Raw genomic sequence first — 15,424 nt, 5'->3', positions numbered from 1 at the left:
ATTTTTTCTGCATTTAATCATGTTGGTATTTTAAACATGCTCCGGGAACTGGAGCGGACATAAATCAACATTGCTGTAATTTATCTTATTAAATTCAAATTTTCACCCTGGTGAATTAGCCTGTAGCAACTGGCAGCAACTGTCACACACACACACACAAACGCACATAGTCTTACTACATATTATATACTGAATCTGAAACACACAGACATGCATGGTGAAGAGATGAGAGAGCAGATGTCTCTGTGATTTGTCATGCACAATCTCGTCTGTGTGTGTGTGTGTGTGTGTGTGTGTGTGTGTGTGTGTGTGTGTGTGTGTGTGTGTTTTCTAGGATGCTGTATTGCACAAATCAGAGGCGCTGTCAGTTGGATGAGAGACCCATTAGGCTTGTTTCAGTACCAGCACAAGCCACACATAAACACACACACATGAAAGGGAATTATTCAGCGTGCACCTCTGTCTTTTTTTGTCCCGCTGCTTTTATTAAACTTTGATTTGTCTCCGAGCAGCAGCAGTCATTGTGGAACAGTTTTCAATGCTCATTGTGCTGATGAAATATAATGATAATGAGAGTGAGAGTGTGTGTGTGTGTTTACAGTAAATATACATGTACATCTGGTGTGTGTGTGTGTGTGTGTGTGTGTGTGTGTGTGTGTGTGTGTGTGTGTGTGGGTGTTTACTCTCTCTGAGTCTCTGCTTCATGTTAATTAGCCAAAGTTCCCGCGTTAGCTTGCGGGCTGGTGCAGGATGCTACAGGGATAGCAGCTCCTCTCTGCTTCCGCTCCCATAGTGCCGACCCCGAGGCTCTCTCACTTTAACAAACTATATCTGTCACCTGACACAAACTCTAGCACCGTCTCACTTTCACTCCTCTCCCCTCAACTTTCATCTCATTCTCCAGTTCTTTCTTGAACGAGTTTGCTTTTAAAACCCAAATAACCAACAAGTACAATGCTTTTAACGTGCCACTTTGTTTAGCCACAATGAGTTGTGGTAAAGAACAAGTGGATTTGAAGCATTAACAGCCGTAAACTGTCTTCAGAGGCCCATAGCAAACAGGAAACTGGAATGGTGAATAACACACTCATCATCAAAAGTCCCTTAAATATGTCAGATTATTTTTAATCAAATGAATAATTCACTGGGAAACGTGTGAAAACATGAAAAATGCCTCACAATGTCAAATAAAGTGGTAAAAGATTCCTGGTTCCTCATCAACATTTAATCTCTTCTTTCCTGACATAACACACCAGTTTACCAAGTTTCGTGATAATCCGTCCTGTAGTTTTTTTGTAATCTTACTTTCAAACAAATAAACAAATAAAGAAAAAACATTTAGAGAGTCGGGGTTCATCAACTTTCTTGTTTCTTTTCAGTTTTTTTAAGACTTTAATTTTAAGTTCAGTGCTGTGTTACCGCCCTGCAGAGTTCATAACGTTTGAGCAGTAATAATGCACCGTTATCTCCATTGTTTCCTGCAGATAATAAAATTGGAACATCATCAAATGTTTTGCATAAAATCAGCGCCTGACTGAACATTATTTTGCACTTAATGAGGAGGAAATGTCAGAGTTTCACAGGAGGAGAGGGAAAGTAGTTTTTAGAAAAGGCTGATCAAAAGCCAGCTCGAGAGGCACAGACGGAAGGTGATTGATGGGGAGAGAAGAGGATCAATATCCAGACAAACTCAAGTGAAAAGGTGGGATTGGCCATTTTCTCTCTCTCTCTCTCTCTCTCTCTCTCTCTCTCTCTCTCTCTCTCTCTCTCTCTCTCTCTCTCTCCTTTGTCTTTCATGTGGTTATTTTTCAGTTAATTTGCCATCCAATCGCTTTTCCTTTCATTATAATATAATATGAATAATCTCTTTTAATCATCTCCGCTCAGAAGTGAACTGCAGCTGTTGCATCAGTGGCTGCTAATAAAGCTCAAAACAAATATCAAATAACCTTCTTCATCCTCTACTTCACTGTCACACTTCTTTATGTGTGTGTGTGTGTGTGTGTGTCATGTTCATTTACTTGATTTGTGTGTGTATATGTACATATATACGAGTGTTGTGTGGATCTTTTCCCAATTGTGTCACCCGTGCTTTCAGGCTGTTTGATTTGACTTTCTCATGCCCTCTTTCTTCTCCTCTTTCTCTTTGCCCCAAAACTTTTGGTGTTTGTTTTACACTATTTCTGTCAGCCGCCTCTTTCTCTTCATTAATAATTAACGTTTTCAGCTCTCTGTTCATCCTCTGCCTCTTTTTTCATCTTCCTATTATTCTCTTTCTCCCTCCACTTCTCTGGAAGCTGAAATTTGAATATAGATTTCCTTCCCCTCTCCTCTCTTCCGCTCCTTCTCCCCTCACACTCTCCTCCTTTAATCAGGCTCCTCTCCTCCACATTACTTCTGCTCCATTATATTCACCTGACTAAGGAGATTTTGGAAGTTAGCCCGAAGTCAGACTCTTTTTCTTGGTCTCAGGTGGAAGAGAACTCATTATGTGTTCACAAATATCTGTTTAACCCAGTTAGAGCGCTGGAGACACCTACGAAGATATGCCCACATTATAATTATTCCCTCTTTTTTTTTTACCTCTCTCTAAGTTATCAGGCTTCTGTCCCCTCCTTCTCTCACTCCTATTTTCTTTCACATGCTGTATAGAGTGAAAAATGATGGACTGTTTTCCTGCTGCAGAGGTTAAAACATTATATCATATGATTAATGTGGGTTTTGCGTTACTTGTCTTGTGAAATTTATTTCTAGAAAAAGTGACACAATTTCTTGGTTTGTCCAACAAAACATCCAAGGTTTTTTTCACAATAATATCAAACAAGCAAAAGTAGCAAATCCTCACAAATTAGAAGATGGAATAAAAAACTTCAGAATTCAGATTATTGGCCTGAACCAGTAACGCCCTGTCAACACTTGGCTGATATTTTTGTAGACAAACATTTCCCTCTGCTTTTGGGCCTCTCGTCAACACAAACAGCCCTTTAAGTCACTAAAGTCGAGATCTTTTCAAAAAAAGATTTTTATGCGATTGGGAAACAATGATGTCACAGCTTACTTTGCACATGCCCACTGTTGCTTTGTGAAATGTGCATGCACCAGAAATGACAACAATAATAGTTATGGCTATATACCCGTTTCTCTAGCACTGCTAGGTCTAATTGCAAGTTTGCAGCTAAATTTAGAATCACTGCAACACATTTCCAGCCTTCACAGGCGTCTGCCTCGCCCAGTATCATTAGGCTTTAAGGATTCTTCTCTGGTATTTGACAAATCGTTGAGGGAGACTTAATTGTCACCTGGCCCGGCATGATTACTTAAACGCTTGGTTTTGTGTTCTCTTTTGGACGAAGATCTTTTGTAAAATGAAGGTCGTGTGGACAGAGATTTATTTTCAAACAAAGGAGAAGATTTCCATCCAAAAAATATCTGCAGTAGTGTAGACAAGGTCGACTTGATCAACAAAATTGTTGCGGATTAATATTCTGTCAAATAATTATTCATGCAGTATGTAGTAACCACCTATGAATGAGGTGTTGTTAAAGGTAAAATCAGTAACAGAACGGTTTTGGACATGTATTTTTTATTATTTACTATTAAAAACTTTTTTTAATAGTAAATCTCAGTAGCCTTTTTCCAGAGGTTGGTAGTTTTAAATGAAACAGTTCCTTATCAAACACTGTGATCAACCTTATTCATTGTTCTTGCTCACTCAGCAGTCAAGTAACATCGCTGCTTCTCTGTTGCCGTTATTATTTTACTGTGCAGTTAAATAAATGAGAACAAAGACGATTCTTCGGAGAGGTAAAGTCCAACTGGCCGGACACTGGGTAGCGTCATGATGTCACATGTCAGTTCACAAGAGGAAGATAATACATCCTGCCTCCTTCGTCAATTACATCAACCTCAACCAGCAGCATCATCGCTCTGTTTACTCACCAGATTCACAGTCGCAAGAGTGCCTCTCCCACTGGTCGGAACAGCGGCTGTGGGAGGGGCAGGGAGACGAGACGCAGGGGTTGCCAACATTGCAGCCAGTCTCCACTTTGACAGTTTTTGATGGGCGTGGCAGGGCAGGGGAGTCGGGTCGTACACCCAGCCGAACACCCTGCCGAGACAGAGGGAGGTTTGCGTTGACGGTTGTGTTGGAAAAAAAAACTGACAGCCTCATTAATTTATTGAAATCAGTGTGTCCCAGGCTCGTGTCTTAGCACAATTCCATCTATTATTTGTAAACATTTCCAGCCTCCCTCCACCCACCCATCAACAAACATTAAGCATTCCATCCATCCATCCCTCCTCACCTGTATGCAGCCTCTAATCCCGTTCTGAACCTCTCCGGAGCCCAGCACTCCTCCCACATGCAGATGTTTCACCTTCAAGCCATGAATCTCATTTCCCACTATCACTGTTCCCTAATGGGGAGAGAACGGGGGAGAGAGGTGGGGGACAGATGGAGGGCAAAGATTATCATTATTAATAGCTGTATGCCAAATGTTTACCTGCACAAAAATACACCCAATGCACATTGGAATACAATTTCACAACGAAGAAGAACTTGGGTTATTTACTTGATATGAACATTATCAGGCAGTCAGGATGAAAAATGTGTCACAGGGAAGGAAAATATCTGCCACAAAAGCTTTGTGCAATATTAGACAACGAGAGGTTCATTTTTTATTAGTTTACAGAACTGAAAGAGTCTTTCACCCAGAAAGAAAATAGATTTTTCACAAACTGGAAGTCACTATTCTTCCATATTTTCATTTACCACGACATCTCTGAATAGTCAGTTTAATATAACGCTTACATCAGAGAATGGATGAGAGGGGGGGAGGGTGTGAGCAGGTGGGATACTAGATCTAGAGCCGCACAGTAAATGATGCACCTTTGTCAATAAAAGAAAACAATAACATGCAGTCAGTGGTGAGAAGGTCAATGCTCAGCTGATAACAATGTTATGGACTATGACAATGTTGATGGACAACAGCCATGAAAACACAATCAATGAGCCCCATCTATCAGCATTTCAGCAGCAGTGGATCATGGGACTACACATTTCAGAGGTAATTACTGTTTAATTGGCAGTGATGATGTTTAATACTTTCATATTTAAAATGTGTTCTGTATCATTTACTCAGTGTGTTTCTTTTGGAAATAGCCTGGTGAAGGAACATATGGAAGATAAAACTCACTGCTAGTTATTATAAGATATAAATCAACATGAGAACAAAACACAGTCTGCGCTTTTCCTAAATCACAGTCAAAAAATACAATAATATAGAGTTTGAAAGTGTTTGCTTCTCTCTGTGACTCTCACACACACACACACACACACACACACACACACACACACACACACACACACACACACACACACATACACACACACACACACACACACACACACACACACACACACACACACACTTAATAGACATCATCCAGTACAATGTGATGTTAGGAAAACTAGGATTACCACCGCCTGTTTATTAGAGACTGAAGCCATCAAGGGTTTATAAATCTGAGCAAATTGTGAACGTTGTGTGTTTTCACAGTGTGTGAAATTGTAAATGTCTTTGCACAGAAACGGGAAATTGTGTGATGGGATAATACAGTTACAGACTGAAGCAGAAAAGTAGGTGCTGCAAAATGGAAATCTCATTGTGACATTAATTAGATTAAAACTGACTTTATTTAATTGAATTAGCCAAATGTCATTGTTTTCATGACACATTTATTTGAAGAGCCAACAGAATGGCTGCTGACAGCTGAGCTCAGATAGACTACGTTATATACCATGCAATAATCAGCACAAGGTTAATCCTGCCAGCAGACCCAAATTTAAGTTTCTGGGAGCACAAACGTTTTCATGTGAAATACTTTACGATCCTAATTTCAGTTCTCTGTCGACAAGACTGAATAAGTTGTCCCTCAGAGTATCAGCAAATCAAAGCCCCCCAAAAAAAATCCAAGCTGAAAAAAACCCCTACCTATTTCTAACTGAACGTTTAATTAAAGTTGTGAATCTATTCTGGGAAGTGTTGGAAGAAAAGGACACAAGGAATTTAACTATTAAGATAAATTAGGTCTTTGATTTTGATTGATTTAGTGAAGCAGAGATGATGAAATCCTAGTTATTCATTTGTCGTCTGTGCTTTCAGGGCAAATTAGACGTGTTAAAAAACTGCAATTACTGTATTTTAGTTAAATTGGCTGCACTTAAAGTTTCCACTGTATCAGTCCACATAACAAATTGAGGCCTAATCACTGGAACATTTGTCCTAAAAACCTTCCCTTCAAGATTTGTATCACACACGTTACCTGATAAAGTCCAAAGTCGAGCCGCAGGGTGGCAACATATCGTGTCTCGCGGCCGCTACGAACATCTCGCAGCTCCAGCTGGAGATCGTGCCACCGTCCATCTGCCACCTGAACCTGATCCAACCGCAAACGCACCGGCCTGGTTGAACCGCGGGTCACTGAGAACACCAGCTGACCATTTATCACCTGGAAGAGGAAGAGGAAGAGGAAACACACAAACACAAACAAACACATAATCAGACAGAGAGAAAACACAAAGAAAAACATGAATACATGAAAACAGGTTAAGAATGATTTAAACTGTGTGTGTGTGTGTGTGTGTGTGTGTGTGTGTGTGTGTGTGTGTGTGTGTGTGTGTGTGTGCGCGTGTGCGTGTGTGTGTCTCTTGTCTTGGCAGATTGCATTCAGATGAACAAACAAAATTTAAACAACACATATTTTGAAGGAGAATTCCAGAACTTGCAGTTTTAGATGTTTGTCTTTCATATAGAAGTAGAAGAATATTTGGTATTAAAAACTAAACAGTATCACATTAACCATGAGATATAATTCCCATAATCAACATGACCCTGCTAACACATTAAGTATACCACATCGCATTTTACACACCACTGTGCCACCTGATCAGATTTGGCTTAAAATGGGCAGCATTCAAATGAAGAACAATAATTAGTTTATGGTACAAAAGAGCAAGAAGGTGTTGCCATTTATGTTTTGTAGCATTAGTGGAGCTAAAGCTTTCAGGGCTGTTGGTGACGGTGACAGGCAGAAATGTCATTAGCCAGAGAGCGAGAGAGGCAATGACAACAATCAAACAGGAATCAACAGGTTGATGAGAAGCTTGGCCTTGTTTTCAGACGCATAATTATCCCTGGTGTGATCCGACAGTTAGTTGATGATTATCTATGTCTAATTTGTTAATATACAAAACTCTCACCATTAATTTTGTACGTCATTGTTTGTGTGTTAGCGGTTGGATGACTTCAACATGAACAGTAATGTGATCAAATCGAAGTCGGCGGTGGTGATTACCCGATGCCACTGACGACGTCACGATGACTGATGGTTAAAAAATAACAGGAGAAGCAAATGCTTTACAACAAGCTACAATCTGTTCTCACAGAACTTGATGTCTGTTCTGACAACAGACAACTCATAGACGTCATTAGCACAGAATGGAACGACAAGCCACGATTCTGGCTGCAGTATGTCTCGCTATGTCGTCCTTCAGTTTCCATGTGTCACTGACATAGTGGGAAGTTTCTATAATGTGGGGCTCCATGGTGGACAATGTCCACAGGTCTGTTTTTAGAGACACAGAGAGTCTCCAGCTTTTCATTTCATTTCATTGCTGGCTGTCGTATTGGTGATTATAAGTATTCCAGTGTGCCAGGATTTAAATAAACTGCATTTCTCTAGATTGTCTTTTTTCTGTTTGGTAGTGTGACTAACTGACAACTGTTGGATTTGGATCGTGTCTCAGCTACAGTTAGAAGATGCTTTTACAGATGAGTGTGAATGGCACTTGTACGTTTGTTGTATTTCTGAAGGATTTGCATATTATGCGAGTGATAGTCGTACAGGTTTGAACTTTTTATTTAACACACCTGATGCCCCTGGTTTGCTGTATGACCCTTCAGGCTCCTCATCTGTTGCTTTTTCTGAGTTCTTGTGTGTGTGTGTCATAAGCACGTGATGTCGATGTCAAGCTGAATTCATCATCACAGAGCAGGCACCTGCGTGTGTGTGTGTGTGTGTGTGTGTGTGTGTGTGTGTGTGTGTGTGTGTGTGTGTGTGTGTGTGTGTGTGTGTGTGTGTGTGTGTGTACCTGGAACAGCAGGCTGGTGTACTGGCCAGCCTGAGCCTGCAGCAGCGTCCCCTCTCGTGCTCTCGTTCTGAACACCAGACCCAGGTACCATGGCGTGGAGATGGTCACGTCGTTTTTCAGATCCCACCAGAGGGCGCTGTTACCCAGGAAGCGGTGGGGGTGTGGCATCACTGAGGTGAAAGGTGAGAGGGAGGGTAAATATAAAGCCGAAGAATGTCATGTTAATTATCAGTCTCTCTATTTGTTGAATTTGCCTTACGTACGAATTTGTATTTGTGTCTTGCCCGTTTTGGACTATATTAGTTTTTGTCCTCGTAAATGTAAAAAAATGTTGTTATCGTGATAAATAGCTGAGAGACATGATGCCTCACAAGCGGCTTCTTGGTTCAAATCTGGTTTGGGGCCTTTGTGGAGTTTGCAGGGATAAAAAAATGGCTCAGCACTAAATGAAGATGACTGGATTATTATTATATTTGTTTTTTTGTTTATCTAAATGCGTGAATAACAAAGAACCACATTGTCAATTATTATCTAATCATGATAAAACATCAATAAGTAATGCCACTGAAGACGGGAGCAATTTCGCTGCACTCTCATCACCACAAATGATACCACAGCCGGACACTAGATGTGACCACAGGATGAGCACGAACCCATGCAGTGTCTCACCGTGGCTGCAGTCCTTCCCTCCGTACCCCAGAGGACAGTCACAGGAGAACGTCTCCCAGCTCACCCTGCAGGTTCCTCCGTTCTGACAGGGGTTGGACTTGCAGAAGGGCAGCTTGGCACTGCAGCCTGTGAGGAGCAACAGAGACAGAAACACCATCAATGACCTTTTCAGAAATGTGTCACCATGATATGTGATGCAGGGAATAGTAGTTGAGAAGTGAGGACACTGAAACCTTTCGGCCTTATAAAATGTTTCTTAGTTAACAATGTGCATATCAGAGGAACCGGACCTTAAATATTGCGGCTAGACAATCTTTGGTTGTTTGTGTTTTTTTCTTTAAAATAGTACTTGAATTTTAAATATTAAATAAAATGGGTTCATCAATGTATAACAATAAACAAAGAGGACATTAAACGCTAACTTAAACAGTCATGTGTCATCAATGAAAATTCAAATTCAATAAATACAGAGCTTCTTCAACTGATTACAATAATTTGTATCTATTAATTTAATGAGGGCCAAAGAGTAAATATGAAATTGATAAATGTTATTCATTTGCCATCCTTCATGTTTTTAAATATAATTTGCAGTGCTGACCGGGAACTGTTCCATTGTTAGCGATAAATCCGGCCAGGTCCAGCGGCTTGCTGTCAATGTGCAGCTCCTTCATGCAGCCGATAAACTCCCTGGTGGCGAAGGGGAAATTGTCGGGCACGTTGGGGACTCCACCCAGAAACAACGGACCAGTCAGATCCAGAGACCTGAAAGAGGAGGAGATCAAGGAGAAGAAGAGTAAATAAGGTGCAGAGGATGAAGTCATAAAAAAAGGGAATAGAGGATTATCCCTCAATGATTGAGGGGAGGAGGGAGGAGAGGGACGCAAGGAGCCAGGAAAGGAAAAACATGAAAAGAGGGTATGAGAGAGGAAAAGGGATTAAGCTAACCCAGAGATTAAATATGTCACCGTAGGTAAATGTCACATGGAACAAGATTCAGTGAATAATAGAGGATGTTGAAGAGATACGAGGTGATGATGATGATGCTGCTGTTGAGGATACAATTAGGAACAGCAGGAGAAAAGAGAAATTGAATAGATGGAAAAGGAAAGGAGACACACAGGAGATTAAATATGAATTACAGCAACTATCAGGAGAGAAGAGGAAAAGTTGGATGAGAAGGCAGAGGGAGAACAGAGAACGAAAGCCAGCGACAGGAGGGGGTAGGTGTGAGGGAACGTCAGGAAAAGCAGTCGCAGACATAAAAATGAAGAGAAATGCAAGAAAAAAAACCCGGCAACAACAAACAGGGAAATGTGGAGGCAGCCAGAGAGGCAGATGAACAAACAAGAGATTAAGTGTGAGTTACAGCAAATATCAGGAGAGAGCGAGCGTAAAGGCGGATGACAAGACAGATGGAGGATGGGTAGAGAGAGAAAGAAACATGGGAAATATGAGGAAAATAACAGTTAAGGGACTGGAAGTGTGAGACAAATCGAAGAGACAGGAGCAGTTGTCAGTGTTGTCATTCTGAGAGCATGATATGTTTTTTTTTATTCACCACTGCGAGCTAAGGTATTTTTCTTCTATTTAGCTCAGTTTGGGGACACATGCATGTGTCGAGCCAATGAGCTGCTGTGGAATATAAATCGAAGGAAGCTCAGGAGACAAAAGGCGCTGGAGTCAAACAAAGAGATTAAGAGCGAGTTACAGCAAATATCAGGGGAAAGCGTCATTAGAAGAGGATGTCGAGACTGAGCGAGAGGAGCTTTAGCTGTTAATGAGAGATGGAGGAGAGTCGGAGGAGGAGGAGGAGGAGGAGGAGGAGGAAAGTGTTGAGACGTTAGGCTTTGGCCTTCGCCTTTGATCTGTCTCCTCCTCTCTCAGCCTCACTTAGCGCTGACAGAACACGGCCGCCGTGATTATAGCTCACACAGACGAGGCCAAGTGTCAACACTGTCATGACACCATGCTTTTTATGTGCATGTGTGCAAATGCAGTGTGTTATATCCATCTATATTTATATAGATATATATAACACACTGAGTAGACTGAAAAAGTTTTACGAGGTCAAATAGAACAGACACTTCAAAGTCGAGTCAGATCAATTTAACTTATTTATAAAGAAATGCGTTGGATTTAAACTCTTGTACGTCTAAGAAAAAGTAGCGGAGAGTAATGAAAAGAAATGAAGATTAACACCCGGCAGAATTAGTAACACGCCCATCAGAGAGATATAGGCAGAAGTAAAGGAGCATCAAGACGTCAAACATTCTCTCCTCATTAAAGCCTCAGGTCCCCACAGATTTGCTCTAGCATCACCTCATCAGCCCGATCTGACATCTGCTGAAAATCCTTCGCAAAAGCAACAGTCAGAGTTTTAGCAGGAAGCAGATTAGACTCCGTAAATCTTAAAATGTGTGCTGAACATACTTTTCATTTCAAAACAGCGATGAGCTTACAACCCTGTTTAACCTTACTGAATTAATGAAATAGTTAGTGTGTGAAATCGAGTTTTCTTCTGAAGAATTGCGTAAACATAGACACAAACGTTACATTGTACTTGCTCTGTGTTAAAATGCAATTACTTTTATAAAATAGCAAGCTAGAGCTATTATACATGTCTTCTTAAGGAGCCTGGAGCAAAAAACATTGAGTCCTTCCAGGACAGAAGAAATACATAATAAATAACAAAAGTATGGAAATGTATTTGTACGAGTACAAGTGTATGTCTACAAAGTAATTTTTTGTGTTAAATAAATTGTGTTATTTCTAAATGGGAAATAAGTCCAAATATAAATTGCAAAGACACTAACAAATCTGTTTTATGCTACAGACTGGTGTGAACATCCACGTTTTTGTAAACAAAAAACTACATTTGGTGCAATTTGGACACAGAAAACGTTTAATTAATAAAATTTGAATAAACAAGCCACCAGCGCTCTGTAGCAGCAGCGGCTGGGACTCATCAAGGAAAGTGAACCTTTAATAAACAGGTGGACAGCTCTTTGTGCAGAAGCTTCAGGGTTCTGTGGAGTCCAGCAGCCTCAGTCTTTACTTGCCACAGCTCAATTACTGCAGGTCATTTTTACATGTTTCATGACGAAAAGCTGCAATCAGCATCACCACAGGCCAAACAAACAGCCCATTCCAAACAGGCAGAACTGCACTAGTACTTGTAATGCAGCAGCCACCAGCTGCCTGTGCTGTGTGCTGCTCCACACACTGACACTGACCAGCTCTATTGGTTTTCTACTCAGTTAAAATTGCCTCTGAATATCTGTTAAGCCTCTGCTCAGTCACAGATGATGTTTAATGAAACTTGTCTCTGCAAAGAACTTAGCACATCCTGTGCAAACACCGCTCACAGCTCGGGGTCAATGATTACTCAGTCTGAGTCTTTCAGTTGCTGCCGTGGTGGTGACAGAGATTTATGCGTGAATGTACTTCACAGAATCTAATTGATCTAATTCTTCCACTAAGCTACTTTGAGTCCGTTTTTTTCATGGGCTAATGGTTGACGTCATCCATTTCAGAGAAACACCCTTGTTGTTGGGGCGATTTCTCAGATGTGTTCAAGTCAACACATTTAAGAGAAAACACAGTGTAAAGACAGACAGGAGATGAGAGAGGTGGAAGAAAGATGAACTCACTTCTTGTTGCTGGTCTGTTTGCCCTGCGCTGCACAGCTATAATTTCCGAGCTGTGTACCGAAGCGAAGCGACAAGGCGGTATCACAGTCGTCAACGCTCACCACAGCAATCTTCTCATCTGACGGACCCTGGGCCTCACCACTCATACTGCGCTTAGGCTGAAGACACACACACACATTCAAGATTGAATACAGACTCAGAGAGAACAAGAAAACATCGTGACACCCGACAACATGCAAGAAATAGAATAGACTACATCTAGAGTTTATAGGACTGCAGTCATTCACCAGGTAACATCAACACATCAGACAAAGTTCAATATCTACATTGCCACTGCGTATTATGTTAGAAGGAAAAGGGGGGAAATTGAGTTAGTAAGACAAGAAACAAAAGTAAATTTATGCATGAAAAAGTATATTTATATGGAGTGGAAGCAGAAAGACTGACAACACACTCGCTCTTCACTAGCTGACTGCTGGTGGGAAATAAAAGACAGAGGGAGAGAAAAAGAAAGAAAGAGGTGGATGGAAGGAGGTGTATGTGTACCCTGACACACACTCATACTCACATAGCGTGTAGCTGGCTGAGGAAAATGAAAGAACATGAAGAAAATTAAAGGAGATGTGTGGCGAATATGCATGAATAAAGTGTTGAAAAGCAAACGCCCACACACAGTATGTACACACAAAGACGTCAGCTTAATTGAAACTGCTTTGTTGGTGTGAAGGCTGAGAAACGAATCCGCTGATGCATCAGAAGTAAAAATGATCACAACAAAACTTCAAAAACTTCAAAGGATAACTGATCAAACAGACATCGCTAACACAAAATGTGAGATCAGAAATCAAAACGGTCTCAGACACACGCACAAATTGAGATGTAAACCCACCTTGTTGTAATAGTGGATGTGAACTGTGTGCCAGTTTCCATCGCTCACGCCACCGGGGAGGAAGGGACTCACTTGAGTGGATGATTCACCTGCAGGGAGGACATTTGTGTCAAAACATCCGCAGGTAATAGTTACACTGACTGAATGGATTTCTATTAAAATCCACTTATAGCGGCACAAGTTTAATTCTATTTGTTTTTACATACCACTGCATAAAAAAACATTTAGATGGAGTATGAATAAACAGCCTCTAGGTTAAATGTATAAGAATGATTATAATGCTGATCTCATTTCCTCCCATTTACAGCTTCACGTGAGCTGTATGTGAAGGTTCTAACTGCTGAAGTCGGCTCAGTCAGGTGTAGAGTGATGAAGGATTTTTAAAGCAGGACACCAGCTACTGCTATATTTGATGAAAACAGACAGAATGCTGGAAATGTGGAGGGGCAGAAAAACATTAGCTGCTATGATGAACTGTACATTGTAATTTTCTATAGGAGCGCAAATACAACAAATACGATCACACGCACACAGAAACCATACCTGTAGAATATTTGAGCACCACTTGTCCTTCTTGGATCTCCAAGGCCATGAAGTCATGTTTCTCATTGAAGCGTCCATTATAGAAGAGAAGACCACTGTTCTCCAAGGTGGCAAAACTAGAACATTCATGCACATAAAAAACATTGTCTAAAATAAGTTTATTGATAAAAATTCTGTATGTAATATGAGATTTATCAAATGTTAACTGTAGAGTACATTTTTACAGAATATTGTATGACACAGTGATACAATTTATTGACTTAGTAGATACAAAGTTTGATCTTGACAAAGCAAATCATTCAGGACCAAATTTTATATTGAACAAAACAGGAACGATTCACGGAGGCTTAAAATGAAAGAAAGAGGAATTCAACCTGCAGCAGAGCTGATTAACCATGATGCTACAGCCCTCCACTCCCTCCAGCTCTTCAGAGTCATGTAATTATAATACGTTTATATTTTTATAAATTCATTTATAATGGAAAGCATAGGAGGGGGCTATAGAAATTCCTCAACTTTAAAAAGTACTTTTTATTGTTTTGATCATAACATCTGTTGGACTGTTCACTTTCAAGGAGACTAAAATCAGCTGTAAAATCGTATTAATTACACATATATTATTCCACTATTACACTGGTAAAAAAACAAACACCCGCTAACATCTGGCTTTTGTCTGCAATAGGAATGGATTCAGTCGATATTCACTCCCAGGAGTTGCTGCTCTGATCGGTAGTGATGGAAACCTGACTCCCAGGTGAGAGGGCTCCAGTTTTTGCTGCATCAATGAGGTTGAACAAAACACGCTGAGGAAAAAAACTGAAAAGCTAATTCTTCTTCTGGCTTGTGATATAAAAGAGGTTTTCTTGAGAGTATAAATGCTTTATTTGTGCACTGACTCTAAACAGTTACACCCGACACCTGCAGGTTCAGTAAATTGTTATTCTGGTTTAGCTCCGTCAATGATTGGATATAACCCACCCTGCTGGTCTGCAGATGATGGAGGTCAGGTTCAGCTACAGAGGAGCAGCCCTGGAGCTGAAGGCTGCAAAATGTTTTGCTCTGTTTTATTAACTGGTGGCTTAAGCCCAAGTCCTTGAATAAAAATGTTCCTATTCGTTCCTGTTTTGTTGAGTGAAGAGTCTCTGCATTTTACATCCTTGGCTTAAACATTGCAAAGATCACTGCGGCTGTAAAAATAGGTAAGTTGCTGCAATACAGCAGTGTGAGGAAATGTACTGGAGAAAAGGGCAAGTTATCGCCAGTTCTATCATGACAATGTTTTACTGCTGTTATCTGAGAGTGCTGTTATTGATTAAAATAAACACTGGGTTATTCAACAGCTGACATGTGTCTTATTTGCATGGCTCCGCTGTAATTCAAACAACATGCTCTCCTATCTTGTAGTATGCAGATCTAATCTCCTCGAGCCGCCAGAAATATAGCTGGAAAATAATGTAACCTTTGCCAGAGTAAATGGAGTCTGTGAGAGGAGTCAGTGAAGTGGAGATGCAGAGGGGCCAT

At 40.7% G+C, this 15,424-nt stretch overlaps 1 protein-coding gene across 4 annotated transcripts in view; it reads right to left on the bottom strand.

Moving 5' to 3' along the window:
• The window catches only part of celsr3 (cadherin, EGF LAG seven-pass G-type receptor 3), a 102,504-nt gene that overhangs the window by 43,389 nt on the left and 43,691 nt on the right, over positions 1-15,424 (bottom strand). For 3 of the 4 annotated variants that reach the window (XR_004614416.1, XM_034590563.1, XM_034590565.1), the window contains exons 5-14: positions 13,904-14,019; positions 13,361-13,449; positions 13,040-13,054; positions 12,472-12,629; positions 9,420-9,583; positions 8,822-8,947; positions 8,153-8,322; positions 6,325-6,510; positions 4,305-4,415; positions 3,940-4,108 (exon numbers count right to left, since the gene is read on the bottom strand). Coding sequence is in view for 3 of the 4 variants with exons in the window: in XM_034590563.1 (XP_034446454.1) it covers positions 3,940-4,108; positions 4,305-4,415; positions 6,325-6,510; positions 8,153-8,322; positions 8,822-8,947; positions 9,420-9,583; positions 12,472-12,629; positions 13,040-13,054; positions 13,361-13,449; positions 13,904-14,019 (1,304 nt within the window). In the remaining variant the exon portion in view is untranslated. The remainder of the gene's footprint in view (positions 1-3,939; positions 4,109-4,304; positions 4,416-6,324; positions 6,511-8,152; positions 8,323-8,821; positions 8,948-9,419; positions 9,584-12,471; positions 12,630-13,039; positions 13,055-13,360; positions 13,450-13,903; positions 14,020-15,424) is intronic. The other variant, XM_034590564.1, reaches the window with a different exon arrangement.

Source organism: Hippoglossus hippoglossus, chromosome 7 (assembly GCF_009819705.1).
Source record: "Hippoglossus hippoglossus isolate fHipHip1 chromosome 7, fHipHip1.pri, whole genome shotgun sequence".
Classification (NCBI taxonomy): domain Eukaryota; kingdom Metazoa; phylum Chordata; class Actinopteri; order Pleuronectiformes; family Pleuronectidae; genus Hippoglossus; species Hippoglossus hippoglossus.
This window is presented reverse-complemented; position numbering and strand designations above follow the sequence as displayed.